Source organism: Telopea speciosissima, chromosome 7, assembly GCF_018873765.1.
Source record: "Telopea speciosissima isolate NSW1024214 ecotype Mountain lineage chromosome 7, Tspe_v1, whole genome shotgun sequence".
In the NCBI taxonomy this organism is placed as follows: domain Eukaryota; kingdom Viridiplantae; phylum Streptophyta; class Magnoliopsida; order Proteales; family Proteaceae; genus Telopea; species Telopea speciosissima.
This window is the reverse complement of record NC_057922.1, coordinates 23,113,799-23,141,473: the sequence shown is the minus strand read 5'-3', so window position 1 is coordinate 23,141,473 and position 27,675 is coordinate 23,113,799. Positions and strand designations below refer to the sequence as shown.

Here is a 27,675-nt window from a genome sequence, read left to right as displayed (position 1 = left end):
TCAAAAAATAAAACATTTTTTGCGATGAGAAGCAATATTTTTTAAAAATATTATAAGTTTATTTAAAGAAAATCAAATATAAAATTGTTTTTATTATTTTTTTAATCTTGAACATGAAATATGTAATCTTCATTTAATTGAATGGGGAGTAGTTGGCATTAATGTTTTTTGAAGTAATAGTAAACAACTATTCATCAAATTAGTACCGTAAATGTGTTTAGTTCTTAATCCTAGAAATCCAGATGCCCAGATTCTTTTGCTGATATAATAACATGACAAAATTAATGTTACTCTGTTTCCCTCTCCAAATGACAGAGAGAACAAAGATTCTGAATATTTAAAAAAACCCTCTTTAAATTACCCCTGTTACATAATCATTTTTTTTAAATTTCCAAAGAAAGATTTTAAATTTTGGGTGAATCTTATTCTTCCAAAGACTAGTCCAAAGGGGGTTCCTCATATCCATAGAAGAAGATGGTCTAAGAAGGGCAATGGAGTTTGCAACCACTTTCGTTGAGAGGACACCTTTACAAATTAAGAAATCTTCATGTATTGAATAAAAAAGAGGGATGGAGAAGATTTTATACACCACCAATTTACGAAAAAATGACGTTAACTAGTAAAACATTGAACTGTCTATCAAAAATTAAGTCAAAAAACTTGTTAATTAGGTGATTTTGTTGATGGCCTATTGAATCAATATAAACATCTGGCCATTTAGGAAGCTATGGATCTTGCCAAACATTTACATTTTCTACTAACATTCAACTGTCTATCACAAATTAAGTCAAAAACCTTGTTAATTAGGTGATTCCATTGATGGCCTACTGAATCAATATAAACATCTGGCCATTTAGGAAGCTATGGATCTTGCCAAATAGTTACATTTTCTACTGAACCCACTATCCAACATACCATGCTCTTAAGAAAAGGAAGGATATGGGCAATACTATTCCAACTCCACAAACCCTTTTTTTGTTTAAAATCTGAAGCCAAAAGCTATTATTGGAAAAACACTTCCTCCCAAGCAATTAGAGAGTTTTTTTGGTTGTCCTCAAAATCACCTCGCAAAAATGAGTATTAATACTATCTAGTTTAGCACATAAATACTTAGAGAACGAAAAACAAGACATTTAGTAGGTTGGGATGGAGCTAAGAAATTTTTTAACTAAAATGACTCTACCAACTAAGGAAAGGAAGGGAGCTTTCCAAGAGGCTAGCTTGTTGTGAGCTCTGTCGAGAACTTTCACTCTACTCATAATTAACCTTCTAACCAGCTAGACTTTGGAACACGTCCAAGATAGCTTGATGCCAAGGTTTTAAAATGCGGAATTGGAGACCGAATCAAACAGTGACAATTCCGATCCTTTAAGAACCTTAGAATCGATTCACATCTAAAATAAGGAAATTTCTAGGGTTTTGAATGTGCATCAGCCATGTCGGATCGATCAAAATCGGGACTGGTCACAATCGATTCAATAATCCGATTCCCAATTTTTAAAACCATGCTAGAAGCGTAAAAGTATCACTAAAGATGGCTCTAAAAAAATGAAAGGTGCCATTTGCAAAACAAGAGATGGATAATTTCAAGGGCCTGCCAAGATACTTTGATACCTCTTAAAAATTCTGTTATCTGAAAACCAAAGCAATCGAAGTAGACCCTCCATTGCTATGAGAACAAGAGCTAAGAGGGCAACCCTCCTAATCCCCCTAGAAGCTTCAAATATAAAATTAGAGTCATTCAACTTGATAGAGTAACAACCAGAGGAATCCAAAAAGCTTTTTGTACTACTTCTAAATTCTAATATATCCCTTATGATACCATGCTTTTCTTCAAGGGTGGTATCAGAAGTTGCCTATAAGTTTAGAGGGTGAAAGTGTAATTTAACTAAAAAAGTGTTTACTTTGAGAGGTCATCAATGATTGAAGTTAATTGGATCTCCATGAATCAATAAACCAGTGACAGACCGGAATTCCGGATTTGTTTTATAAAAGTCCGCTGGCCGATAAGTTCCGATACATCGGCGATAACTCTTAATATGCTTTCCGAATCTCCCATGTGAAAACAACATTGCAGTGGTTTGTGTGCAGTGGTTTGGGGGGTCAATAGGAGAGAGAGAGAGAGAGAGAGAGAGAGAGAGAGAGAGAGAGAGAGAGAGACGCAGAAACTATGGAGAAGGGTAAGGGAGTTTTGGTTCGACGATGGGCCATCGATTTTACCGATAATTCAACAACTACTTCATCCCGTGATATTCCAGATCCCCTCGGTTACTCTCGAGCTTCTCAGGATCAGGTATATATATATATGTATATTTTGTCAAATCCCTCTTTTTTCCCACCTTAAATTCATAAGTTTTATTTCCTTGAATTCAGAAATCAGAAGTATGTGATTGCTTCTTGAATTTTCAGTCCCTTCTATCTTTATTTGATCTGCCCTTTCTTTCTAAACCTTTTTTACTGGATTCAGTAATCTTATGGTAATCTTGCTGTAGGATGATTCGACTGTAAGTCGACAAAAGAAGGATGCAGAATCGAATTGGAAAGCTCAGGTATTTCGACTATCGTTTTTTTATCATGTTCTGGTTTCGTCTCTTTGATTCCAACTAAATTTCTATAAATTTGGAATCTTTTTTCCCTTTCCAAATTTGGGTTCTATTAGATTATTCGTTGATGTTTTCTCTTTCTGTACCTCTTCCACCTCCTCCCAGGTGAATCCCTACTCGATGATGTCTCCTTTGGATGGTGTATTATGCTTGAATGCTTAAGATAGCTTATTTTTGTTATGCATGCTAGCTTAAGAGTTTTTTTTGTAGCCTTGCTTATACTTTGTTTTGCTTAGTTTTTAGTTTGTCTTGTTTTAGCTTAGCTCTATTTTGTTCTTGTTAGTTTTATTTTTTGTTAGTGTGTCTTCTGTTGTTTGTATTTCTTATTCTAGTTTGTAGCCTTCATTATGTTGTTTCTTACTTTGTTTCTAGTTTTAGATTCTTGAGTATGTCTTGAATTTTATGTTCTGTTTTCAAAATTCATGATGATGCAATGATTGATTTATGTGTCTATCTTTCTTCCCAAATCAATTTTTTTTTGAATTTTTTCTTTTCTTGGCTTCCAAACATAGGCTAGGGTTTTTTTGTGTGCTTCTGACAATTAACTAAATTCAAATATTAGTTCCACTTTATCCATAAATAAATATATTTGTTTCACTTTAATTGTTTTCATTTTCTTCTTCCATACACTTGATTATATCCTTTGGCCTTCAACCTGTCCTTATATCTCTCAATACTGTCATCTGATCGGTACTTGATTGAGTAGACCCTTCTACATCCAACTAGGGCTCTCCCCTTTGGAAGATCGACAAGCTCCCAAGTACAGTTCTTCTCAAGAGTCATCATTTCTTCATTGATAGCTTCCTTCCACTTTGGGTCAATTATGGCCTTAGTGACATTCTTGAGGATAGGAGTGGAGGAAAGTGCAACTGAGAAAGCAACACTTGTAGGAGAAATTGCATCATAGGAAACAAACTTGGCTTTGGGATTAGTACAAGCTCTTGTTCCTTTTCGAACAACAATGGGAAGATCTAACTCAGAATGAAGGGAAGAAGTGTTAACTGACTCGAAAAGCTGAGGCTTAGGATGAGGATCCGAAGAGGATTCTTGGCAGGTCTTTCTCTCCCTTCTTGTGTAAAAAAGTAACTCTTTTTCCTTGTCAATCTTCTCAATGTTAGGTGCCCCTTCAATACCAACTCCCCCTGAATGTTTTAATACATCAACAAATCCACATCCTTGTGCTCTCCCACATCAAAAGAAGGGGAGGAATAGGCACAAGTTGAAAAGGATGAACAACAGTAGCAACCCCTTCAATTCCACTACTCTCCCACTATAGGGGTGGCATATGGGCAAAAAAGAAGGCCACCGATTCAAAAAAAGTGACATCTTTGGAGAGAAGCTGCTTCCTAGAGGATGGATGGTAGTACTTATAGTCTTTCGTTAAAGGGGCATGACCAAGAAAAAGTCATTTAAGAGCTTTAGGAACAAGCTTAGTCTGAGCAAACTTATTAACATGCACATAGCACCCACACCCATACAATTTTGGAGGAAGAGAGAAGGCATAAACACAGGGAGATGGGATTTCTAGTGGAGATATGAGACTAAGGATACTAGAATGCATACAATTTATCAAGAAGACAGCAATGAGGAGAGCATCAGACAAGAAGGTCTTAGGGATATGCATACCAAACAGTAGAATCCTAGCAATTTCCAATAAATGGCAGTTTTTCCGCTCAACTGCCCCATTCTATTGGGGTGTGTCAACACAAACAAGTTGATGGACAATAACATTATTGGTGAAAATTTGTTAAGCCCCTCCGTACATATACTCCCCCCTCTATCATAGAAATTTTTGAAAGCATCATAAACATCATTTTTGTGTTTTTTCAACAAGAAGGCCCATGTATGAGATTAGTCATCAACAAATGGAAAAAATAGCAATATTCAAATAAAGAAGTGGTGGACGCAGGACCCCAAACATTAGAATGCACAATATGAAAGGGGATAGTAGACCAATTACCATGGTTAGGATAATGAGAATAACAACGTTAAGCAAACAAACGTGGTTCACATTGAAAAACATGGGGATTAGAAATAGATGAAAACAAATGGGGCAATTGTTTTTCCATAACAACAAAAGAGGAGTGTGCTAAATGCTGGTGCCACAACATCAAATGATGTACTATTGTCACCACAGAATCAGTTGTACTGTTGTCACCAAACTCATCACGCCCACAAACATATTGTTGAGATAGGCTAAATTACCTGATAACCAGATCCTCCTCTATGAACTAGGGTTTCCTTCTTCAAACCAGAATTTAAAATCGACTCTCAAAACAGCAATCTTGGAGAGAATCAGTCACTGGTTTCCTAGCTTTGATACCATGTAGAAAACCTAGGACCTGTAACCAGTAACTTTAGAGAGGAGAAAAGAGAGAAGAGAAGATGGAAGAAGAACAGATTGTAATGCCTGAGTGCCTTAATCGACCACCCAGCCCCTTTATTTATAATAACCAGAATTACACCTTATTCCTACTCAAAGTAGGAATGCAACTTGTTCCTAATCAAAGTAGGAATGATTCCTAATCAAAATAGGAATGCCCCCCTTGCCTATTCCTATTAGGAATTCCCATTACAACTAGGAATCCCAAATAGAGATCGGTTAAGGGGAAACAATACAGAAAAGGAAATAAAATAAAAGACAAAACTAATAAAACCAAAGGACTAAATTACCCCTATCGGGTAATTTAGCCTATCTCAACACATATGATTGAGCATGTTTGAAAAACGATGGCCTTGGTTCAAGAAGATTGAGCCCTTTCTCCTCACGTCCACTATCAATAATCCTTTTCGTCACCAAATCCTGAAAAAGACGATTAGAAGGAAAGAAGGTGACACAAAAATTTAAGGATTTGGTTAAGTGACTCACATAGAGGAGGTTAGTAGCAAAGTTATGAACATGGAGAACAGATTCAAAAGATATAGAAGATGTGACTTGCACACTACCCTTACCTGAGATAGAGGAAAGGGAACTATCAAGAATTCTAACGTTATCCCTACCAAAGGAGACAAAATAGGAGTCATAACACTGAGACACCAGTCATGTGATCAATAGCTTCATAATCAATTACCCAAGAGGAGGAAGTGACTGAGGTCGAAGCCCTGCAAGGCTAAAGCTAAAGAATCTATTGGAATATGTAATCCAGAATACCGTGGGGGTATTCTGGTCCTTTTGGGGTTAGTTTATTTATTATGTTATTAGGTACAGTCGGCAATGTGGGTTTTAGTCCCACATCGCCTAGTTTAGTCTATTTGTAATTTCCCCTCTATTATAAATAGAGGGGCTTACCTATCAATTAATTAATTCAAGTATTTTACAATTTCCATCTTCTCTTCTTTCTTTTCTTCTCTCTAGAGTTACTAGTTACAGGTCCTAGGTTCTCTACATGGTATCAGAGCTAGACAACCAGTGACTGATTCTCTCCAAGATTGCCGGTTTGAAAGTCGTTTCAAGGTTCTCCGATTTATGGAGAAACCCTAGTTCATAAAAAAAAGGAGAACTAGGGTTTCGTATGGGTTTTTTATGTTGGTGATTGAAAGAGGGTTGTTCTCGATCGTATGCTGCCTCTGTTTGAGAGACATGGTCTCGCTGCCTCTGATTTGCTTCTATACCTCGGCTGCTATTAATTTCTGTTGATCGAACCAAGTTTTTTTCTGGTTTGATCAAAGAACTTTTGCTGATCGATCTACAGTCAATCATACTCTCCTTTTTGGACTTTTGATGATTTTTTTCTGCTTGATGGTGTTTCGTTGAGTTCAGAGGTTGAAGACAATATTTCCGCCTCTGGTTATCGCCTCCTTTTTTTCGAATTTGGTTTCTGGCTGGTTCACGCTGTAGTCGATTAATGTTGGAGCTTTTCTGTTATTGAAACCCTTTTTGTTTGATTTTGGATGGTTCATCGGTTCTTCAATTATTGCTGTTGCTGCTCTTTGGTTTTGGCCTGAGATCCTAATTGAGGGCAATACCCCACATAGGCGATCCTAATCCAAGGGTTTCATCTCCCAAACCAACCTCTGTTTTGAAGATTAAGTCGAAACAGTGACCTGCTTCCCTGTTTTACCGCCAGATCTGATTTCAGGGCTCTAAATATTTGAGTGGAGCTTGCTGTTTGTAGGAACTACCACCTGGGTTTAATAGGGCCTGGGAGTGCGACTCTACCACTGAAATTTTAGGCCAAACAAAGATCTGTCGTGGATTTTCTCTTGATCTGAGTTTCTTCTTTCCACTAGGTGTTTGTTCGTGACTGAAGGTTGAAGACAACCATCCTAACGTAAGTGGCTTTCTTTTCTTTTATTCTGGTTTCATATATTACCCCTCCTTTCTCTCTTTATTTCACTTAAGCCATTCTCCAAATTTTCATGTCATCATGTGCCATCATTACCTTATTTGAGTTTCCAGCTTTGCCCTTATTTTTTGAAATTATTTACTCCTACATCCTACGGTCTTCTTTGTTTCTTTCAAAGGAATCCTATCCTGTTCACCATATTTACCAGAATGCCATTCCTTTTTCAACTTTGTGTTATTTGCAATTCTGCCATTCCCAAACCAATAAATCTAATTCCTTACATGACCCATTACTTTCTTATTTACCAAGGGCCCCTTGCATAATTCTGGTTATTTACGGAACTGCCATTACTTTTTCATACATTCCCCTATTTGACTACCCAATTGACCTTTGAAAATTCTGATTTATTACCAGTTTGCCCTTTGGCTTGGATTGTATTTAAAAGTGGATTTCCATTAAATTACAGCCATGCCATCCTTTTTTTCCAACACCGTTTTCTTTCAATAATTCTAATTCCCTTCATATCCCATACATTTGGTATTACCCATAACACCTTTGGAAACTTCTGGTAAATTACAATTTTGCCATTTCTTCCTTTTTACTTACTCATAGCACCTTTGGAAAATTCTGGAATATTACGTTTTTGCCCTATTTCTTACATCATCTCTATTATGTCCACGTGTACTACACGTGAGGGGGGGATTATGTACAATACACTTGCAGACATTGCAGAACACAGAACTTGCAGGAACATTGGTGCAAAACATAGAAGATCAGTTTTCTCCACCATTGCCATTGGGTATCCTTCGTTATTGGGTTGAGTTTGCCGTAAGGGGGAGATTGAAGTATTGAAGAGTATTGAAGATATTTGGTTGTTGCCTATTTGAAGACTTTCAGTTGGGTTGATACAGTATTTTTTCCGCTGCCTGATTTAGTTTGTTTTCGCTGCTTGCTGCTCTAGTTATTTCACTTCAAGATTCTAAGTCACTATGACAATCTGAGATTCATCACTGGATAGCTATTGAAGATCGTTGAAAGCTGCCTTTTTTGGAAGACATTCTAGTCCCGATTTGCTGATCATGTCTGTCCAAGTTTTGAAGATCTATTTTTTCAAGTTCTTGAAGGTTTATTTGGGAGCTGCATTCATATGTCAAGCTGGATTCTGCTGCAACTTAGTTTTTTCCCATTTTGTGCAAGTTGGGCATTAGTACCGTGTATGCGCCAACTTAAGGGGGAGTGTTAGCATTATTTGGAGTTCTTTTTTTTTTAGTTCAAGTTGGATCTTCTTTCTTTACTTATTTGTATAATCCAGCTTGAGGGGGAGTGTTGGAATATGTAATCCAGAATACCGTGGGGGTATTCTGGTCCTTTTGGGGTTAGTTTATTTATTATGTTATTAGGTACAGTCGGCAATGTGGGTTTTAGTCCCACATCGCCTAGTTTAGTCTATTTGTAATTTCCCCTCTATTTTTGGGGCTTACCTATCAATTAATTAATTCAAGTATTTTACAATTTCCATCTTCTCTTCTCTCTTTTCTTCTCTCTAGAGTTACTAGTTACAGGTCCTAGGTTCTCTACAGAATCTAACACGGTTGTTGTCAAAGAGGAGTTACCCAACTATGACATAACCCATCGATATGCTGCAAGATCTTCACTTGTGAGGGAACTTTTGTCTGCCTGTAGTCCAGAGGGATGCCCCATGGGCTCGGTTTGAGCCATCATAGCGTGGGCTCTAGCTCCCCCTCTCTGCCACCATGACACTACGCAAATGAATTGATGCAGTTTTGGAGGGACGTCCATGAAGTTCACAGGTTTCCCTAGTGTGTCTGGGTTTGCCACAATGGTCACATTTGACTGTATCTGTGTCTTCCCTACAGTTGCCTTGGGCCTCTTCCTCCACGATGCCAACCTTTCTGGGGGCTAGAGGCAAGAGCAGATCTTTCAAGGGATGGTTTGGTTTCTTCTCTTTGCAAATAGCTACAAACTTTGTCTAAACATGGAAGGTGTGATCGGCCCAAGATTTGCACTTGGATTGGTTCATATTCCGGTTTCAGCTTGCCGAGAAGAATCAAGATATATTCCTTCTCAAATGTTCTGTAGACCTTCACCTCTTCGGGATTTGACAGCTGGAGGTTCCTATAGTGGTCATACTCTTCCCAGGAACCAACAACTATGTTATAGTACTCAGAGATAGTCTTGTGCCCATGTTTCATTGTGATAATCCTCTGGAGGAGTTGGTCGACCTTAGTCAGCCACTTAACACTATCCCAAATATCCTTGGCCATCTCCTTCTGCATAAACCTCCTACCAATTTCAGGTTTCAAATAAAAATCAACCAGGTCATAACAATTGAGTTCTCCGTTTCCCATTTTTGATATGTTGGATCTCTTGAATGAGGAGTCTTGATGTTACCAGTAATTTAACCTAGCTTCCCCCGACTTCATAGAGATAACTTTACGGAGTTAGCCCAATCCAGATAGTTGGTTTTGTCAAATTTAACAATGGATATCTGGGTGTTTGGATTGTCAAAGGCAATCAGACTGGGGTTGACACTACTCGAACCATCAATTGAGGCTACCATGGGTCCGCTGACCTCCGACTTTTTGTGGAAACACACTTGGGAAGCTAGTTGGAAACCCAAACCAGATGGGAGTTCACCCTCTGGCCTCTACCCATTACCCAAACACTCCTTCCCTGTACTCACAATAATTTCAGCAAGCAAACAATTCATAAGACATGAAAAAACTTCCGTCGAATGTACATTTCTGGGTGTGGGTTCATCCTATCACAACTCACTAGCCCCAAATAGTATAACTCATCAATAAATAGCATTAGATTGCCTTGAGCTCAACATTCAAGATGAAAGAAACAGCCAAATAGACAAATTTGCAAGGACTTACCTCCCTTGTAACTGAGGTCTTGGGGGGTTGATAGAGGACCCTTGGGCGAGTCCAATGGGCCTGGTCCTAACTCCAACTGATCCTCGATGAGAGAGAAAAAGAGCTGGAACCACTGGGCTGGTGCTTGGCGGTAACCCCAGTTCTGGTTTGTACCGCCTCATAAATCTGTCTTCACAGCTTTAAGACTCCATCAATGTCTTCCAGTTGATGGGAAACAACTAGAACAATCTCTTCTTACATGGTGCAGCCTCTGTTGAAGCTCTCTACTCTTCTATGGTTCCAAACAAGAGGCACAATGGGGAGGAAGGTTGCTGGTCGACTCCCAAACCTTGCCCTGATACCAAGTTCAAAGTGATAACAGTGAACAAAGGGAAGTAAGATGAGACAAGAGAAAGAGGAGAGGAGAGGAAGAAGAAGAGAGTGTGTGGAATGCTTGGGGAGAGAGTCAATTTCTTTCCCCTATATTTACTAACTTAGAAATGACATGTAGAATTACATCAATACCACCCATACTAACATAAGAGCATCGAGGGACGTAAAAAGGTAAAAATACAAGCTTATAACAAAGTACCTACCCTTATTACATGAACTCTAACAGTCCTGCTCCCCATGTTTTGAAGAAAGCCTACATGGTTGTGCTATTACTTAGGTACTGATAAACTGTTCTTAGTTCCAAATCCTTGGAATTGAGTTTTAATGGATGATGTGCTGAATTTTTTTTTTAATATATATACTTTGTATATTTGGATTTGGATATCTTTATTTTGTATGCTACTTATGCAAGCTTTGCCTTGCACTATGGTTTTTCAGTTTATTTCTCCAGTCTAATCTACATTATCAAAGATAATACATATTAACATCTTTCTTCTTTTTTTCTTTTTTTTGTATTTTTTCTTCTACACATGAATAGAAAGCCTGGGAAGTGGCCCAAGCACCTTTCAAGAATTTATTAATGATGGGCTTTATGATGTGGATGGCTGGAAATACAGTTCATTTGTTTAGCATCGGCATCACCTTTTCAGCTCTTTTTCAGCCAATAAATGCCCTTCAAGGGGTTGGGAAAGGTATTCCAAAAAATTATTGTTGTTTAATTTTAGATCCATTGTTATGCATACACTATACTGATTTATTTCTGTATGTGAGTTTTTTTTTAACATTGACAAACTTTTTGGAAAAAAATTATCTTAAGTAAGCACATGATGCATCTAAATGTTTTTACAATTTTTGGTAATTATGCTTTCATCATTTAAACAGTGTTAAATTACTTGTTTCAGTACTTTTCTCAAGAAAAATTTTCTGTAGTATTATTTTATCATTGTCACATTTGGGAAGCTCTTGCTGTCTGATTTATCCTGAATTCCTGATACCCCAAGACAATCTACTATAAACCAAGATTGAATTCATGTTCTGAATTTCTCTAATCATGTGTTCAGTATGCCAAATTGAATCTGGCTGGCTAATATGAGTTTGCAGTTTATCTGTACTCTGGATGCTGGTGCTCCTGCTCCCTTTTGTTTTGGATAAAGTTGGCACAGATTTTTTCTTCCTCTTCATTTTCCTTATAGCATATTTGTATTTAAGACCCAATCTTTACAATCCTTCAGTATGTGCTGGCATGCTCTGAACAAACATATTATTGATTTAGGGTTCTGGAGAAGGGACCTATATACGATCTATTGTTAAGTTGTGTGCTAGATAGGAGTTCTTCAGTCCTGGGTCCAGTATTTGGTGGGTGGTTCCAAACAAGGAGTCTTCCTGGACAAACTAAGTTCTCTTGAATGGGATTGGCTGTGTTTGAGCCATTTGAAGCAATAAAATTCACTACTGATTAGGTCAATTTGAGGCCTGACAATAAGGTTATAGGATCAGGCTCCTAGGGACTAGAATTAATGCACACTTATCTTTCTCAAAAGAGAAAAAAAGGGAATCATACATCCGTATGGCTGTTGCTGCAAGACAGAATATCTCTGATTGAATAGACATAACCATCATTCTGTTAAAATTTTTTCCGTGAATGGTAATTTTTAGCCATTTGAAGGTGGTGAAGAACTGTCTGATTGAAAGTTCATTCTGCAACCTTCACTTTTTTTTAGAATAGGATTCACTGAGATTTAGAATACGTCTTTCTGATGGACTTTGAACATAAGAGGTTCCTTTCTGTTGAAGGAGGTGTTGCTTCAGTGAACTTAACAAGAAGTGCTTCTGCATCAATTGTTCATGAGGATGGATTTAGAGAGAGACTCTTTCTTAAGGAAATGTGTGGGAGAGCTGAAGAAACTTTTCTTTCCATATATGTTGCTTGATTGTATGCCCCTTAAGCACTATTTGAATTGCTTTTATTGCAATTAGAATGAGTTTAGCTTTAGTTGCTGCTATTGCATCTAGTTTAAAAGGGGGGGGGGATCCCTTCATGGCATCTTGGGATTTTGAAGATTGTGATTGTCTATGTAAATTGATGATTCAGAAAAAAAAAGGGATTTTGTTTGGTGTTGATTACATCTCTTTTGAATTTAAGATCTTTGAAAGCAGAAAAGCTTGCATTAGCAGCTGATTGGTTGATGATGGGGGCTGGAAACTTAATCTTCTTGACCTTCAAAGATGACCTAATTCAATGAAAGCAGGCTTTCTGCTTTATTGGATTGAAAGACAGGACTTCAAGTGTTGGTAATGGCTTGTTCTTTTCAGATTCGCCTTTTGGGCTTACTTCTATGAGAATATAATTTGCTATTCTCCTTTCAAAGGGTCCTATAAAGATTTAAACGATTTTAGGCATGTGATTAATGCAGGCTGCCCAACAAATTGATCAGATGTGATTTCCCTTCTGTGTCGGGCTTCCTTCTGGATTGCAGTGGTTGGGGTGGGATAATTTCCTAGTTTGGAGAGGCAGAGAATCCACCAATTTTCTTTGAAAGATCTTCTCATCGCATGTCGGCCTTCTACTCATACTGAACAGTGTGGACTTCTGAGTTTCGATTGTTGATTGTTTAAATGTTGATTGTTATGATGCTTTAAAGGTTTTCTGTTGCATGTCCAGTTCAGTTTGGATTTATAAGATGACTGCAAGAAAATGGTGGTAAGAAAAGATATTGATAATGCAGGAAATTGGCAGTAAGAAAAGGTTGATTCTGATTGATGGTTCACATTTGACCCAAAAATGAGGTTTTCTGAGACAAAAATTGGCTGTAACTGACAAAAAGTAGAATGAATACTGTAAATAGGTGGAATTGGAAACCCTGTTTTGCCCAATAAAGGGCGCGGGTCATGTGTGTGAAGTTGGGAGGAGAAAGGGCTTGTTCCTTGGGGTGGGAGTAATGCAAATAGAGGTTAGGGAGAAGAAGGATTCATATGTTCTATTATTCTTTTCCCAAACAGGCCTTTGACTGGGAGTTGGGGCTTCAGTTTTGTGACTGGTGAGGAGATTTCTTTTCTTTCGTGTTTTTTTCCCCCCAATTTTTGTGCTGTGGCCGTTCCGGGGCTAGGTGTTGGGTGATTGATGGCTGTGAATAACTCAGTGTGTTGGGCTGTGGGTGAAACTGGTTTTGAGTTAGATCTTCAGTTTGTTGCTGTGGTCAGTATGGTTTATTATTTTTCTGTCAAGTCAGGGAGGGATGGGATTAATGCTAATCAAGGTGGAAGGAAAGGAAGGAGTCATATTTCCGGAGGTTGTCTTTGGTTGGTACTCGGTAGTCTGGACGTCAGTTTGTTACTGTAGTTAGGAGAATGGAATATTTGATGTTCCAATTATGTCTATGCAGTTACATTAGACATTGATCCTGTATGGAGGTTATGCGTTCCACTACCTGTTAGGACAGATTTATGGAACTAATCCACGGTACAGAACCACAGTGAGAGATATTAGGCCAAAAACTAAGAGAATTTAATAACTCAAAATCCAAGTTTCTGATCTAGTCCTTGCTCTGGTCGGAACGCCTATTGAACATAAGGAAAGATTCCTCGAAATTGGAAGTTGATCCAATGGCCAGATTAGGAGATATCAGTGAATCAATGAAATGCTAAAACCAAGATTCAGATTTAGTAACTGCAAGGAAACAGCAACTATATCACAGATTAGCAAGTGAATGTCAAAATAGAAACTGAGAATGAAATTAGTAATTAGAAGAAACAAAATAACTAGTGATATGGAATTAGAAACTAAAGAGAATCAGCAACTAAGCAAGGAATGGTAGGTGAAAATCTAAGAAATAAAAACAAGGAGTGTTTTTTTTTTTTTTTTGGGGATGAATAAAAAAATTCATTACCAAAAGGAAAGAAAAGAAGGGGGGGGGGGGACAAACATACAATCGCGATCCAATTACAAGGCCCTGCCAAGAAAGGGAGAATGCTAGGGCCTGCAAAAGAGAAGGGGAAAGGCCCCAACCAACCACAACAACAATGGACTAAGGGGGGAGGAGAATCGCCAACCAGAGTGCAGCACAATAAAGCACACTATCCAGGGTCCAAAATCCCACGACAAAGGACATGATCTTTGATGGCGCTACTCGAAGGCAAAATCTTCTCACTGCTGGGCAAGGAATAGGCAATGTAGGGCCGAATTTTGGGATGAGGAGGGATGTTGGAGTTGTGCCGGCGGAAAACATGAAGGGAGGGGGGCCGGGGAGGAGGCTGTGAGGGATCAGGGAAAGAGAGGGGGGTGCTGGGCAGGGGCGAGGGGGGACAACCCAAGGGGAGGGTTAAGGCCCAAGTTTTGATGGGCCGAGGAGGTAGGGCGAGAGGTATCTGGCCCAATAAGGTCGCTAGGGTCAGGGGTCGAGGTCGACCCAAGGGGAGGGATAAGACCCAAGAAGTTGTGAGCCAAGGAGGATGGGCTAGGCCCATTAAGGCTTATATCAGGGGGAGGGGAAAGCAGTTGGAGGGGAAGGAACAGGCGGGGGCCCCCACCGAAGTTGAAGGAAGAGGTAAAGGGGGGGGGGAGAGAGGATCAAGGAATGAAAGGGGGTTTGAGTCCCGAGCTTGGGGAGTCGAGACTAGACACAGAGGAGGGGAGGAGGAGGAGGAAGACAAAGTCTGCAAGGGGTGGTGTCTAGGCAACAGATGGGAGAGAAAGGTTGACTATAGAGGACAATGCTTCGGGAGAAGGGATTAAGCGCAATCGAAGATGAGAGAGCCATCAGAGCCAGGAAAGAACTGGTTGCAACCGGAGGCTCGAGAAATACCAAGAATTGGAGGTTCGATGAGAGTGATGATGGCAGGATCGATAGACATCGCAGGGTCAGAAATGTCATCAACAGGACCCAAGGGAAGAAAACGGTTGTAACTGATTGTCCCAGGAGGACGGACCAACGGACCAGAGAGAGTAGCTGGCCCATGCCCTCGAGGAGAAGTGGAAGCAGAGGCCCGTCGATGGTTTTTCTTGCTTAGCCGGCTACGGTGGCGACCACAAAGGGGGGATGTGTTAGTGGAAGGGAGAGAGGCGGTGGTGTGAGTAGGTGGAGGGAGTAGAAGGAAGTGATGGGGGCTTGAAAGCCAGGCACAGGATTACCAGCACAAGGGGTGTGTTGCAGAGGAGGGGCAGAGGGAAGGGAATCAGAAGTCTAGGCCGGAGGAAGGGCGGGGGAAGAAGAAGAGATAACATGACATTTTCCAGAGGGGTAGCCAAAAACATTACAGGTGGTGCGGTGGGGCAGAAGCCAGTCGAACTAGACGGCCTGACTGAATGAGAATCCTTTGTTGTCTTCAACCAGAATAGAAGAAGGAAGAGGGGAATCTGTAGATGCTTCAACACAAATCCTGGCAAAGGCTGGTCAATCTTGTAACTTTGTCCTCCAATCAATGAAGAGAGGTTTGCCTAGAACTGATCCCACTATGCTCAGTCCATCCTCACACCAAAATTGCAGCGGAAGACCAGGCAGAGAGACCCAAAGGGGGATGGAGCGAAGATCAAGGTGATTGAGTTGGAGAAAACAGTTCCATTGCCGCAGAAGAATTGGTTTCCTCCCAACAATCCAAGGGCTGCATTGCCATTGGGTATCTTTTGTTATTGGGTTGAATTTACCGTGAGGGGGAGATTGAAGTATTGAAAATATTTTGGGATCTTATTTGGTTGCCTATTTGAGGATCTATAGTTGGGTTGATTCAAGTTTTTCCGATGTTTGCTGCCCTATTTGTTTATCTTCAAGATTCTATGTCACTGTGAATCTGTGATGATCCGAGATTCATCACTGGACAGCCAATGAAGATCGATGAAAGCTGCCCTTTTTGGAAGATTGTGTCGGACTTTTTTCTGCCTTTATTAAGATCGGTGCTTCTCTTTATTTGAAAGAACGATTCTTCTCAGGCTTTGCAAAACAAATCTGTCCCGGTTTGCTGATCAAGACTGTCCGTGTTTTGAAGATCAATTATCTCCAGTTCTTGAAGATTTATTATTTGGGAGTCTCATCCATTTGCCTGGGTGTCAAGCTGGACTCTGTTGCAATTCTGTTTCTTCCTATTTTGTTCAAGTTGGCATTAGTGCTTTATATGCGCCAACTTGAGGGGGATTGTTAGAATGTTGGAGCACATTTATTTTTTTCTTATTAGTTCAAGCTGGAGTTTCCTTTTGATATATGTATACTCCAGCTTGAGCGGGAGTGTTGGAATATGTACACCAGAATACCGTGGGGGTATTCTTGTCCTTTTGGGGTAGTTTAATTATTATTTCATTAGGTATAGCCCCGTCTCTTATAGAGTTGGCTAATGTAGGGGTATTTTTGTCCCCTTTGTAATTTTCCCTTTATTATAAATAAAGGGCATGTCTGATCAATTAGATCATTCAAGCCATTCACTCAAGCATTACAATCTATTCTTCTTCCATCTTCTCTTCTCTCTTTTCTCCTCTCTAAAGTTACTGGTTATAGGTCCTAGGTTTACTACAGAGTTAGACTAGGATGCTTAATAGTTTTTAAGAGTTTTGTTTTGAGTCTATTTACTTGTCAGAATAAGAGAGTGATTAAGAGTCCTTTTATGATTGAATTTATGAATTTATAATGTCTTTATATATGTATATGCATGGTTTAAAGTATCGACCGATACGATACGATACAGACCGATACGTATCAGTATTGGACGATACCGATATGATACATACCGATATGTCTCCCTTTTTTTAAAAAATGAATTGCTCAAAATGTATCGAAATGCATCGATCGATACGGGCCGATACGATACGATACAACGGTATCGATACGTCCAGTAAAGGATTCTGTGGGTGGTTTAATACGTATCGATCGATATGGCTCAATACATACCGATACATTACTGATACGCACCGATACATACCGATACCATCGATACATTCCATAAAAAAGCCATTTTCACTTATAGACTCGATATAACTCTTAATCTGACGAAAAAATAATGGAAAACTCTCAACCAAGAGTTTAAATTCTTGCATTTAATCTTGGTTTTTCACACTTTTAAACTAAAAAAACAAATCAAAAAGTGCTATAGCATCATCCTTTGCATGATCCAATACTCTTCATGGTTATAGACGATTACAACATGTCAGGAACCTCATCTTTTATAACAATTTCAATTTAATGCACTTGTTTGGTTATACATTATTCACCATTTTAGGTTTTATGCATGACACTTATTATATATTGCTTATTTATATTGTTTTTTGTTCCAAAAGTGTATTTCAATGTGTATTTTGATCATTTTTATGCATATTTGTATTGTTTGATACGTATCTCCGAAACGATACGATATGTCTCTTAAGATCACCCGATCGATACGATACCCGATACCGATACCGATACTTGAAACCTTTTACATATATATATAGTACACCTCCCATTAAATAATCATGATTTTAGTAAGAATGAGTTTTGGCATTGTTGAGCTTGGCATATGGGATGGTGTTGAGAGATTAGAATTAGGAAAAGTGAATGCTTGGATGTCTAAGACAGACCCCAAGCTCTATATTTATAATAATCCAAAACATTACATGGACAGAATTGCCCTTACATACTAGAATGAATAATGAAGAGCAATAAAGAGGTAAAAAGACCAGAATACCCATTCTGGTGTACATAATTCAACACTCCCCCTCAAGTTGGAGCAAATATGTTAATCATGCCCAACTTGACTAGAATAGGATAGAACAACTTCCCAGACAATCCCGTGGTGAAAATATCAGCAACTTGATCAGTAGACTTCACAAAGGGAACACAAATCAAACCTTCTTCCAATTTCTCGTTGATGAAATGCCTGTCCACTTCAACATATTTGGTGCGATCTTACTGTTTCGGGTTATGTGCAATGCTGATTGCAGCTTTATTGTTACAGTACAACATCATAGGAAGATGAACAGGGACACCAAGGTCTTGTAGCAAGCCTTTCAGCCAAAGTAACTCACAAATGCCTTGTGCCATAGCACGAAACTCTGCTTCAGTACTAGAACGAGCAACCACATTTTGCTTCTTGCTATGTCAAGTGACAAGATTGCCTCCTACAAAAGAGCAATACCCAGAGATAGACTTCCGATTAGCAGAACCAGCCCTGTCAGCATCGGTATATGCCTCTATCCGTAGGTTACCATTAAGAGACAGAAGAATGCCTTTTCCAAGAACTGACTTCAAGTAGTGAAGAATCCAAAGAATAGCCGCCATATGAGAAGAATAGGGGTCATGCATGAACTGACTCACAGTACTCATAGCAACAACAATGTCTGGACGTGTATGTGAGAGATAAATTAGCTTCCCCACTAGTCTTTGGTACCGGCCTTTATCAACAGGTTCACCCTCCTTTTCTTTGAGATGGACAATAGCCTCCATAGGAGTATTGAATGGGTGACACCCCAACAAACTAGTTTCAAGCAACAAGTACCGTAGCTTTGTTAGATCTTTAATCTCAAACTCCTGGCCAAGAAACTGCTTCAACCGGTTGATCTCATTACCATCATTGCTAGTAACCACAATGTCATCCACATAGACTATAAGAATAGTGAGTTTTTCACCAGCCCTCTTTATAAAGAAAGTGTGATCAACATTACTCTGCTTATAGCCCACAGAGATCATGGCCTTGTGAAACCTCCCAAACCATGCTCGAGGTGATTGCTTCAGCCCATAAAGTGTTCGCTTCAGTTTGCACACTTTACCTTTTGGTGGAATATCCATGTACACCTCCTCACCAAGTTCTCCATTTAGGAAGGCATTCTTCACATCCAGTTGTTGTAGATCCCATCCAAGATTGACTACACAAGATGGCAAAACCCGAACTGTATTCAACTTTGCAACAGAAGCAAAGGTCTCCTGGTAGTCGATCCCATATGTCTGTGTGAAGCCTTTTGCAACTAAACATGCCTTATATCGATCCACAAACTCATCAGCCTTTTGTTTGACCACAAACACCCACTTACATCCCACTGGTTTTTTTCCTGGAGGAAGGGGTGCAAGATCCCAAGTATTATTTTTCTTCAAAGCACTCATTTATTCCAACATTGTTACCTTCCACTTTCCATCTGTGTAAGCTTCATGCCAATTTTTAGGAATGGAAACAGAAGAAAGAGAGGACACAAATGCACGAAAAGATGGAGAAAGAGAACTATAAGAAACAAAGTGAGAAATAGGTGTTGGGTGCAAGTTCTAGTACCCTTGCGATGAGCAATTGGTAGATCAGAAGGAGAGGTCTTACCAGGAGAAGGAGGAGGATTTGGTTCCTGAGCCAGCAACTGGATAGGTATTGGTGCCACAGTGGATTGATGCTGCCCTCTTCTGGTACATCCCTTTGTATAAGTGATAATGTTAGAGTTGTCAATTCTCTTTTGAAATTCACTGATGGTTTTCTGGACTAGAGTCAGCTCCCCCTGACTAGGAACATTACCACCATTATTCCCTACGAGCTCCCGCTGTAAAGGATTCCCTTCGCATGAAGGGGCAGTAGCCGATGGAGATGGGGCAGCAATCACTGGAAATGGGGCAGCAGCTAAAGGAGATGGGGCAGCAACTAAAGGAGAGGGGGCAGCAAGAGATGAAGGAGGAGATGAAGGGACATCTAATAGAGGAAACACATCTTTACTAGAGTTCTCCCCCTGAAGAGGTGGTGAAGGATAATATGAAAGACCCTCATGAAAAACGACATCCATACTTACCAGAGTATGACGGGAATGTGGATGGTAACACTTATAACCCTTCTGGGTTGGAGAATAACCCAAAAAGATGCACCTCAACCCACGAGGTTCAAGTTTGTCTCGTGTATCACTAGCATAACACACACAACCAAATACCTTGGGGAGAACCACAAAGGAGGAATGTCCATGTAAAATCTCAGTAGGACTACGGGAGTCAAGGACACGAGAAGGTAACCGGTTAATGAGATAGGTTGCAATGTGGACAGCATTCCCCCCCCCAATAGACGGAACATGTTGAGCAAACATCAAAGCTCGGGCCACTTCTAATAAATGACGGTTCTTCCGTTCAGCCACACCATTTTAGGCTAGGGTATCAACACAAATGGTCTGGTAAATGATCCCATAATCAACAAAATACTTTTTGAAATTGTTTTTTTGTATACTCCCATCACCACTTCTCAAAATTTTGAGAGTAGCCTGAAACTGAGTTTGAACCATTTTATGAAAAGGCTGAAAACATGAAACACCGGTTTTTTGGTATGCATAAGGTAAACCCATGTGTGTCTAGAGTGACAATCGATAAAGGAAACAAACCAACGATTACCAGAAAGGAAAGTCTTATGACTCGGGCCCCAAACATCGGAATGCACCAAATGGAAAAGTGAAGAACTCCTTTTATTAGAAATGGAATAAGTTGAACGTGTCTGTTTGGCTAGAACACAAGCCTCACAAAAAAAATCGGTCTTATCACAGTTTTTTACCAAAGTAGGAAATAAAGAAGCTAAAATTCCTAATGGAGGATGACCTAGTCTAGAGTGCCACTGGTAAATTTCAGAAGAGACTAAGGAGTTTTGATGTGGAGATGGTAATGGGGGTGGAGTGAGACGACCATCATCAAGCAGGTACAAGCCACCATGCACTTTACCCAATCCAATTGTCTTCCCAGAGGCCAGATCCTGAAAAACATAATGGGAAGGAAAAAAAAAGTTACTTTGCAATTAAGGTCACGAGTAATACTACTAATAGAAAGAAGGTTAGTAGTAAAATTAGGAATATGCAAAATAGAAGACAAAGGAAGAGAGGAAGTGCAGTTGATGATTCCTTTTCCAGAGATGGAAGAAAGGGAACCATCAGCTACTTTGACTTTGTCTTTCCCAGAAGTAGGAGAATAACGATGGAAAAGACTAGAGGACCCGGTCATGTGATCGGTAGCTCCAGAATCAATGATCCAAGGATGGGAAGCTACTGAAGCATAATTACCACCAAATGAAATACCTGACCGAGCAAAGTTTGAACCTAAAGGGGTAGGTGAATTGGCAGTAGCTGATGTAGTAGAGGCAGTAGCAGCGGAAGACTTGAGCACACGTAGGAATGTTTGTAGATCCTCCTGAGATAGGCCAGTGTCAGTAGTTGGGGTTGTAGCAACAGACTCAGAGTGATGGGCCTTCTTGTTTGGTTTCTTCTTGGCAGCCCGTTTGGCTTCAAAGTCAGCTGGTTTCCCGTGAAGTTTCCAATATTTGTCCTTGGTGTGGTAGGGCCTATTACAATGCTCACAAGTGACAATGCCCTTCGTAGAACCATCACCAGAAGGGGACGAACCAGCAGTCATAGGAACAGCCGTGGAAGCAGTCTGGAGAGCTGATCTCTCAGTAGATGGAGGATGGAGCATGGCAGCCCTACGGTTCTCTTCAGAGGAGACCAAGGCATAGGACTGTTCAAGTGTGGGAAAAGGAGAGTGGTCCAACACTTGAACTCTAATATGATCATAATCCACATTTAATCCAGCCAAGAAGTCATAAACCCGTATCTTGTCAACATGCTTCTTGTAAGAGACAATATCACCAGGAGTGGAAGGATGGAAATCAGAAAAATGGTCCAACTGTTGCCAAAGGCTGCGAAGAGTAGCATAGTACTTGGAGACAGTCAATTCCCCTTGAGTGGTATGAAGGACCTTCTTCCGGAGTTCATAAACCTGGGCATCATTGCCAAGCTGTCCATATGTTTCCTTGCAGGCAGACCATATCTGGGCAGCATTATCAAGGAGAAGAAATCCACCCGCAAGGTCTAATTGCATGGAGCCAATCAGATAAGACATGAGAATACCATTATTGGAGATCCACCTGGTCAGAGAAGGGCCAGCTTCAGTTGGCATAACAGTAGTGCCATCAATATGGCCAGTAAGCCCACGGCCAGCAATGGCAAAGTAGGCAGAGTGATACATCAGGTAATTGCTCCCATCCAGTTTGATAGGATTAGGAAGAAGATCACGGGGTTCATTCCTATTGTACATATCAGCAGTAGAAGTGTCAGTAGAGACTTCAGAGTTGCCCATTATGTAGCAGAAAAAAACAAATCGCAGAGATGGGCTATGGTGATGAGAAACCCAATAAAAACTCCAAGATAATGGCTGAAAATTGGAGGGGAGACCTCTTTAAATATAGGAAGAGTTGTCTCAAAAAAGCAGCAGCATCTGACAGAGAAATCCTTGAGATCCACTTTTTTAGGGTTTTGAAAAAACCCTTTTTTTGGTGAAATCAATGGAGGGCTGATTGCAGACAAAAAAACACCAGATAGAGCTGAAACTTGTATCAAGTGTGCTTCTAATAGGACTGAAGTACTCCTCCAAAAACCAGCCCCAATGGAAACCTGAAACTCCTAGATCGATATTTGTCAGGGTTTTCTCAAAACCCTGATTTGATGAAAAGAAATCAATCTAGGAGATCTTCAATCTTGTTGGAGATAGGAACTGATCCAAAGAAGTAAACACTGCCGCAGTTCTTGGTCCCTTGGAAAGAAGGGGAAGCAATCCAAAAAAACTGAAGCAAATATCGCAGGCAGCAACTGGAGTTGGAACTTGTCCCTATCGACCAAAGAACCTTATCATAGGATGAGGTAAAGGTGGGCAGCAATTGGATCTGCCGATCTCCTCATCAGAGCTGTCCTAGTGGGAGAATGATGGAGAGAGAAGAACAAAACAGTAGAGTGGGGGTGGGAAGAAGAGATCGAGAGTGAAAGTGAGAAGGGGGGGAAATCGAGAATGGAAAAAAAACTCCCTAATTCAAACCTGCTCTGATGCCATGTTGAGAGATTAGAATTAGGAAAAGTGAATGCTTGGATGTCTCCAAGCTCTATATTTATAATAATCCAAAACATTACATGGACAGAATTGCCCTTACATACTAGAATGAATAATGAAGAGCAATAAAGAGGTAAAAAGACCAGAATACCCCCACGGTATTCTGGTGTACATAATTCAACAGATGGGTATCTCGGACCTGATTTCTTCTCTTGTCTCTTCTTCTTCTCCATTGATTACAAGGTTAGTTTCTGAAATTCTATCATTTTTTCTGTTTGCTATTCTGAATTTTTGTTTCAAGTTCTAGTTACAGTTTGGGTTTCAAAATCTGCTATTTACAATCGACACTAGTAATTGTACCGCTACTATACTTCTTCTCTCTCTTTTTTTTTTTCTTTTTTTGGTACCGATCTTCTAGATCTAGTTTCAGATTGCTGTTATACTGCTATTGCTGAATCTGATTATGGTTTTTGATCTATTCTTTGACTTGCAACCATCGGTTTCAGAATACCTTCTCTTGTTAAAATTCTAACTGTGTTTTTATCTCAGTTTTCTGGTCTCTAGTTAATCTTTATCTGATTATTATTACATTGCTATATTCTGATCATAGTCCTGACCATCTTCAGCATCTTTCTGATTTTCATATTCCCAATAGAATTATTCCATATCTTTGAATCTGTTTGTCAGATTTAGATCAACTTTTGCATACCTGTCATATTGGCTAATTAGAGCAATCTACCAGAATGTTATGCATATCATATTTGTTTTGAGTTATTCAATTTTCTCTTAATCTGGTCCTTATTCCTATACCTGCGATTTTGTCGCAGTCTAATCTTCCACTGGAATTCCGTTTGGGTCCGTTTGGGATTAGTTCTGTATTATGATGCTAGGAAAAATGTTTTTCCCCCTCTCCTCAGTGGTGTCTGGCCCTTTTGAGCCATCTGGGGAGGTCCTCTCGTCAAAACAGACTTGGAATGGGAAGGCCTTAGCCATGTGTCAAGTTTTGGCCCAATCTCATTGTATGGTCCATCATGTTAGTTCTTCTACTCTTGTATTTCAATGGCTGAATCAAAGTTTGCCTTAAAGTTGGCAATAGAATTTTCGACTGATTTTCGGAACTTATATATCTCGATGTGGGAAAATAAAATTTGCTGAAACTTACTAGAATACTAGATGCCTGTGACAACTATGTTAGATGGTGATGTGAACAACATGTTGCAAAATTTGAGCCACAATGGAGAGGCCATGTAGCAGATACATGGACCATTAAGGAAATCTTTGTTCTAGGTTATAGAATGTCTTTTAGGGTACTTGCCCCATATTCTAGATTATGTAAAAGGGCATATATGCCATTGTTAAGTAATCAGAGTATCAGACGCTAATTGGATCAAATATAGGCATATCTGTGTCTGAAATATGTGAATCTGGTCCATTGACAGCCCCAGGCCCACATTGAAATTCAAAAAAAGGGAGGGGATTCCAGCATGCCCCTGACATGTTAGAGTGGTATCACATTATATTTGACTGGCCCAACTTGTAGAACTTGGATTGTCCTTGTAATACTGTATATCAGAACTATATATATATATTGCTCCTTAACCTAATAGACGCTTTCAAATTTGAGGAGAATGCAATCAGTTGCATATTATTGACAATCCCACTGCATTAGTTGCTGATAAGTTTCATGAGCTCAACCAATCAACCACCCACAACCTCACCCTGCGCACTTCTCCAAAATGAAATTGAATGGTTTCAATAAAATATTGTCACATATTGGACAGTTTCAATGAAAATGTCACCAAATATCTCTGTTTTTTTTTTTTTTTTTTGGGGGCCTATTGTTCTCTCAGATTTGATTCTAACATTCAATAATGGTCACTGTTAACTGATTTGCAGTTTTTGAGCCTTACAAGGACCCAAAAGTAGATACTCTTACACCTAAGTTACTTTTCATTGCCCTGAATTTGGCTGGTTTAGCATTGGGTGTCTGGAAGGTGAGAGACCCTTATTGTGTCCTTTTAATATAAGATCTTTCTTCCTTCTTTCTTTTTCCTTGCATCTTGAGCCACGCCCACGAGTGCTCCTGAATTTTTTAATTCATTTCAATCTTCGTTTATTTTAACAGCTGAACACATTGGGTCTTCTTCCAACACATGCGTCAGACTGGGTCTCATCCTTGCCCCCTGCTCAGGTACACATTTTTGAGAAAATGAAGCTATATTTTGCATCCCTCACATAATGATAAATGGAGCCTATGTTTTTGTGGAATCAAAGATGCACAGTGAAGAAGAGTTTTGAACAGTCAATAACTGCCAGTAATATTGGTTAAAAAAATTAGAAAAACTGCCCAGTTATATTGTAACCTACCTCCCCCATCTTTCTGGTTGGTAGTGGCCATTCCTTAGTCCATCTGCAGACTTCCATCTAAGCTAAAGGCTATGTTCTTCGTACTAGCACCATAAAAAGAAAATAGAAAAACCCTTCATGCCTAACTCTTGTCAAAATATAAATTTCTCTTTTGGCATTCACATGGAATCATATGCAGTTACCTAATATATTCTAGGATATTTGCAGATGTAATATCCATTTATCTTGAACGACAGTATGACAATATGATATACAAATAGATATTATTTATGAGTGCCACAACGATAACTGCCAATGTTCGACAAAAAAAAAAAACGATTACTGCCAATGACTATTGGTCAAGTGGGTAAAAGGGTGGCAAAGTGTCCAATCCTATGCGCAACATCCCACTGAAGAGTCATTGCTTTTTCAGTAACAATCTCCCATTGCTTGGTCGATTTGCGAGCCAGCCTGGTTTAAACTAGTCAATAGGGTTGAATGGGAGGAAGAATGGTGAGGGGTATATACAACGAACCCTAGGTTCAGATTACACACCCTTTTAACAGGCTCTCAAGAAAACCTTGAGAAGAGAAGAACAGAATATGGAGTAGGGGATATGACATTTGATTTCCATCAATAGGCCTTGATCAGAATCCCTCCAATCCCAAGAGTCTCTCTCTCTTCACTGAGTCTCACAACAGCTCCTTTCAAGGCAGCAAAAATGCAACAGCCATAGCTTCATTCATAAAAATTGTTGGTTGGCCAAATAGCCTACAATCAGTCTATTTAAAATTGAAGACTCTCTCACTAGGTAAGTGACCTGTCTATCCAAACTTTCACGGCCTATAGGAAACTTAAAACAAAAAGGACACTTAAAAAGGAAACACTCTACACTAGGTAAAGGAGTTAAATAAAACAACTTAAACTAACCTAATAAAGTAAATTCTTTATTCCTATCTCCTACACATAATTTAGGCCCGTCAAAGTGGTCCATTATAAAGAAAACCCATTGGACCAAATGCCTAACACATATATAACCCAATTCAAGGCTTGTTTTCACTTAAATAAGCCCAATTTTATGTTTTATCTGCATCAAAGAACTTGGAGTCGGAAAATACCAGTTTTTTCTTCTGCTATATTCATCTGGTACTCCGCACTTTGAAAATTGATCAATGTTGAAGTTGTTGTCAATTATCCTGACTTTCCCTCGATCACCCAAGCATGGTTTGTAGGAGTCTTGCATAAGCCAGGGTAACAACTCAGGAGTTCTATGTTATATTGGTTTTAGGAACCAAAGTTGTAAAAGCCTGACCAGTGCTTATGTTGTGAGGTGTCTGCTAACATTCTACCGTTCCTTTTGTTTTCAGGAGGTTGAATATTCTGGTGGGGGTTTTCCACTCCGTTAATGCTTGGTTTATTGTGACTGGCCAATGCCGTTAATTCTAAGAGTTGTAAAAGTAAAAAATTATACTGGAGTAGGTATGAAGTTTTCTGCTATTAAAGCTGGTGGATGTACAATGCGTGGTTCACCTTCTGGAAGATAACATGTGGTTTGAGGTTGTTTCACAGGCGTTGACCACAATTTCAATTTCAATGACTGGGTTCCGGGAAGAGACTTAAAGCTAATCATGGTTCTTATGATAGGAAAACATGGAAGTGCTGCCGATTTGATTTGATTTGATCATTTAATGGTACTGCCGTGACCATTTTTAAGAAAACAATAGCTAACCATGTAAGTTATTAAACTGCAGCATCATATATTTGGTCTGCTTACCTTTGAAACTATGTGTGCTTTATAGAACTTTTTGGCAACATGACAATGGTTACCTGAACAGCTCACTGATTTAGGCAAGGTATTCATTTTTTACTAGATAACTGATATGGTTTCTAGCAAAACACTGCCTTTTGGTTTCTATGGAATAGATTGATGCTGCATTTGGAAACCACATGGTATGATATTATCAGATGAAGTTCAAAGTATAATCTTGCCTACTGCACATAATAAACCTAACAAAGCCTCCACAGCAATAACAAAAACGCAAGCAAAAAGGAAAATGAAAATAAGAATAGAAGAGAAATGGAGAAGGATAAGAAACACTCCATTGGAGGGGACAAGGCCAGCTATATGGAGATGCAGCTTCGCAGCACTGAACCTAGAAAGCTCACCTGCAAATTGAGTTGGTTGATCTCAGAACTCAAAGCAATGAGCTGTTCACTGAAGATGAACTGATGAGATACCCACACCTTGAATGAAATCTAGTGTTTCACCTCATCCACCCTCCAAACACATTTGAACCACAATCAATTTATCCAATCTGGTTGAAACAACCTTCTCTAGACATGCATCAACTCTCTCTATGCGTTACCTCACCAATTGGGCATGAGAAAGCAACCT

At 39.5% G+C, this 27,675-nt stretch overlaps 1 protein-coding gene across 3 annotated transcripts; it reads left to right on the top strand.

Annotated features, from left to right (window-relative positions):
- Positions 1 to 1,289: 1,289 nt before the first annotated feature.
- Positions 1,290 to 27,176, top strand: LOC122670132 (ER membrane protein complex subunit 4-like). Of its 3 annotated transcripts, none has more exons than XM_043867101.1 (7): positions 1,290 to 1,293; positions 2,136 to 2,293; positions 2,493 to 2,549; positions 10,700 to 10,853; positions 24,831 to 24,928; positions 25,060 to 25,125; positions 26,648 to 27,176. In XM_043867101.1, the coding sequence occupies exons 2-7, from the start codon at positions 2,171 to 2,173 to the stop codon at positions 26,684 to 26,686; spliced, it is 537 nt and encodes a 178-aa protein (XP_043723036.1). In that variant the 5' UTR covers positions 1,290 to 1,293; positions 2,136 to 2,170; the 3' UTR covers positions 26,687 to 27,176. The 3 variants fall into 3 exon arrangements, 2 of the variants coding, with proteins under 2 accessions (XP_043723036.1, XP_043723035.1); XR_006334131.1 differs by lacking the exon at positions 1,290 to 1,293 and having other exon boundaries at positions 2,098 to 2,293; positions 26,648 to 26,837; positions 26,925 to 27,176; XM_043867100.1 differs by lacking the exon at positions 1,290 to 1,293 and having other exon boundaries at positions 2,098 to 2,293.
- The last annotated feature ends 499 nt before the right edge of the window (positions 27,177 to 27,675 follow it).

What these genes read in the sequence shown, in the direction of transcription:
- LOC122670132 (XM_043867101.1), top strand. Translation starts at nt 2,171, where the DNA reads ATGGAGAAGGGTAAGGGAGTTTTGGTTCGACGATGGGCCATCGATTTT. An exon ending in TAGCATTGGGTGTCTGGAAG is followed by an intron (nt 24,929 to 25,059) that starts GTGAGAGACCCT and finishes TTATTTTAACAG; the next exon opens with CTGAACACATTGGGTCTTCT. An exon ending in CATCCTTGCCCCCTGCTCAG is followed by an intron (nt 25,126 to 26,647) that starts GTACACATTTTT and finishes TTTTGTTTTCAG; the next exon opens with GAGGTTGAATATTCTGGTGG.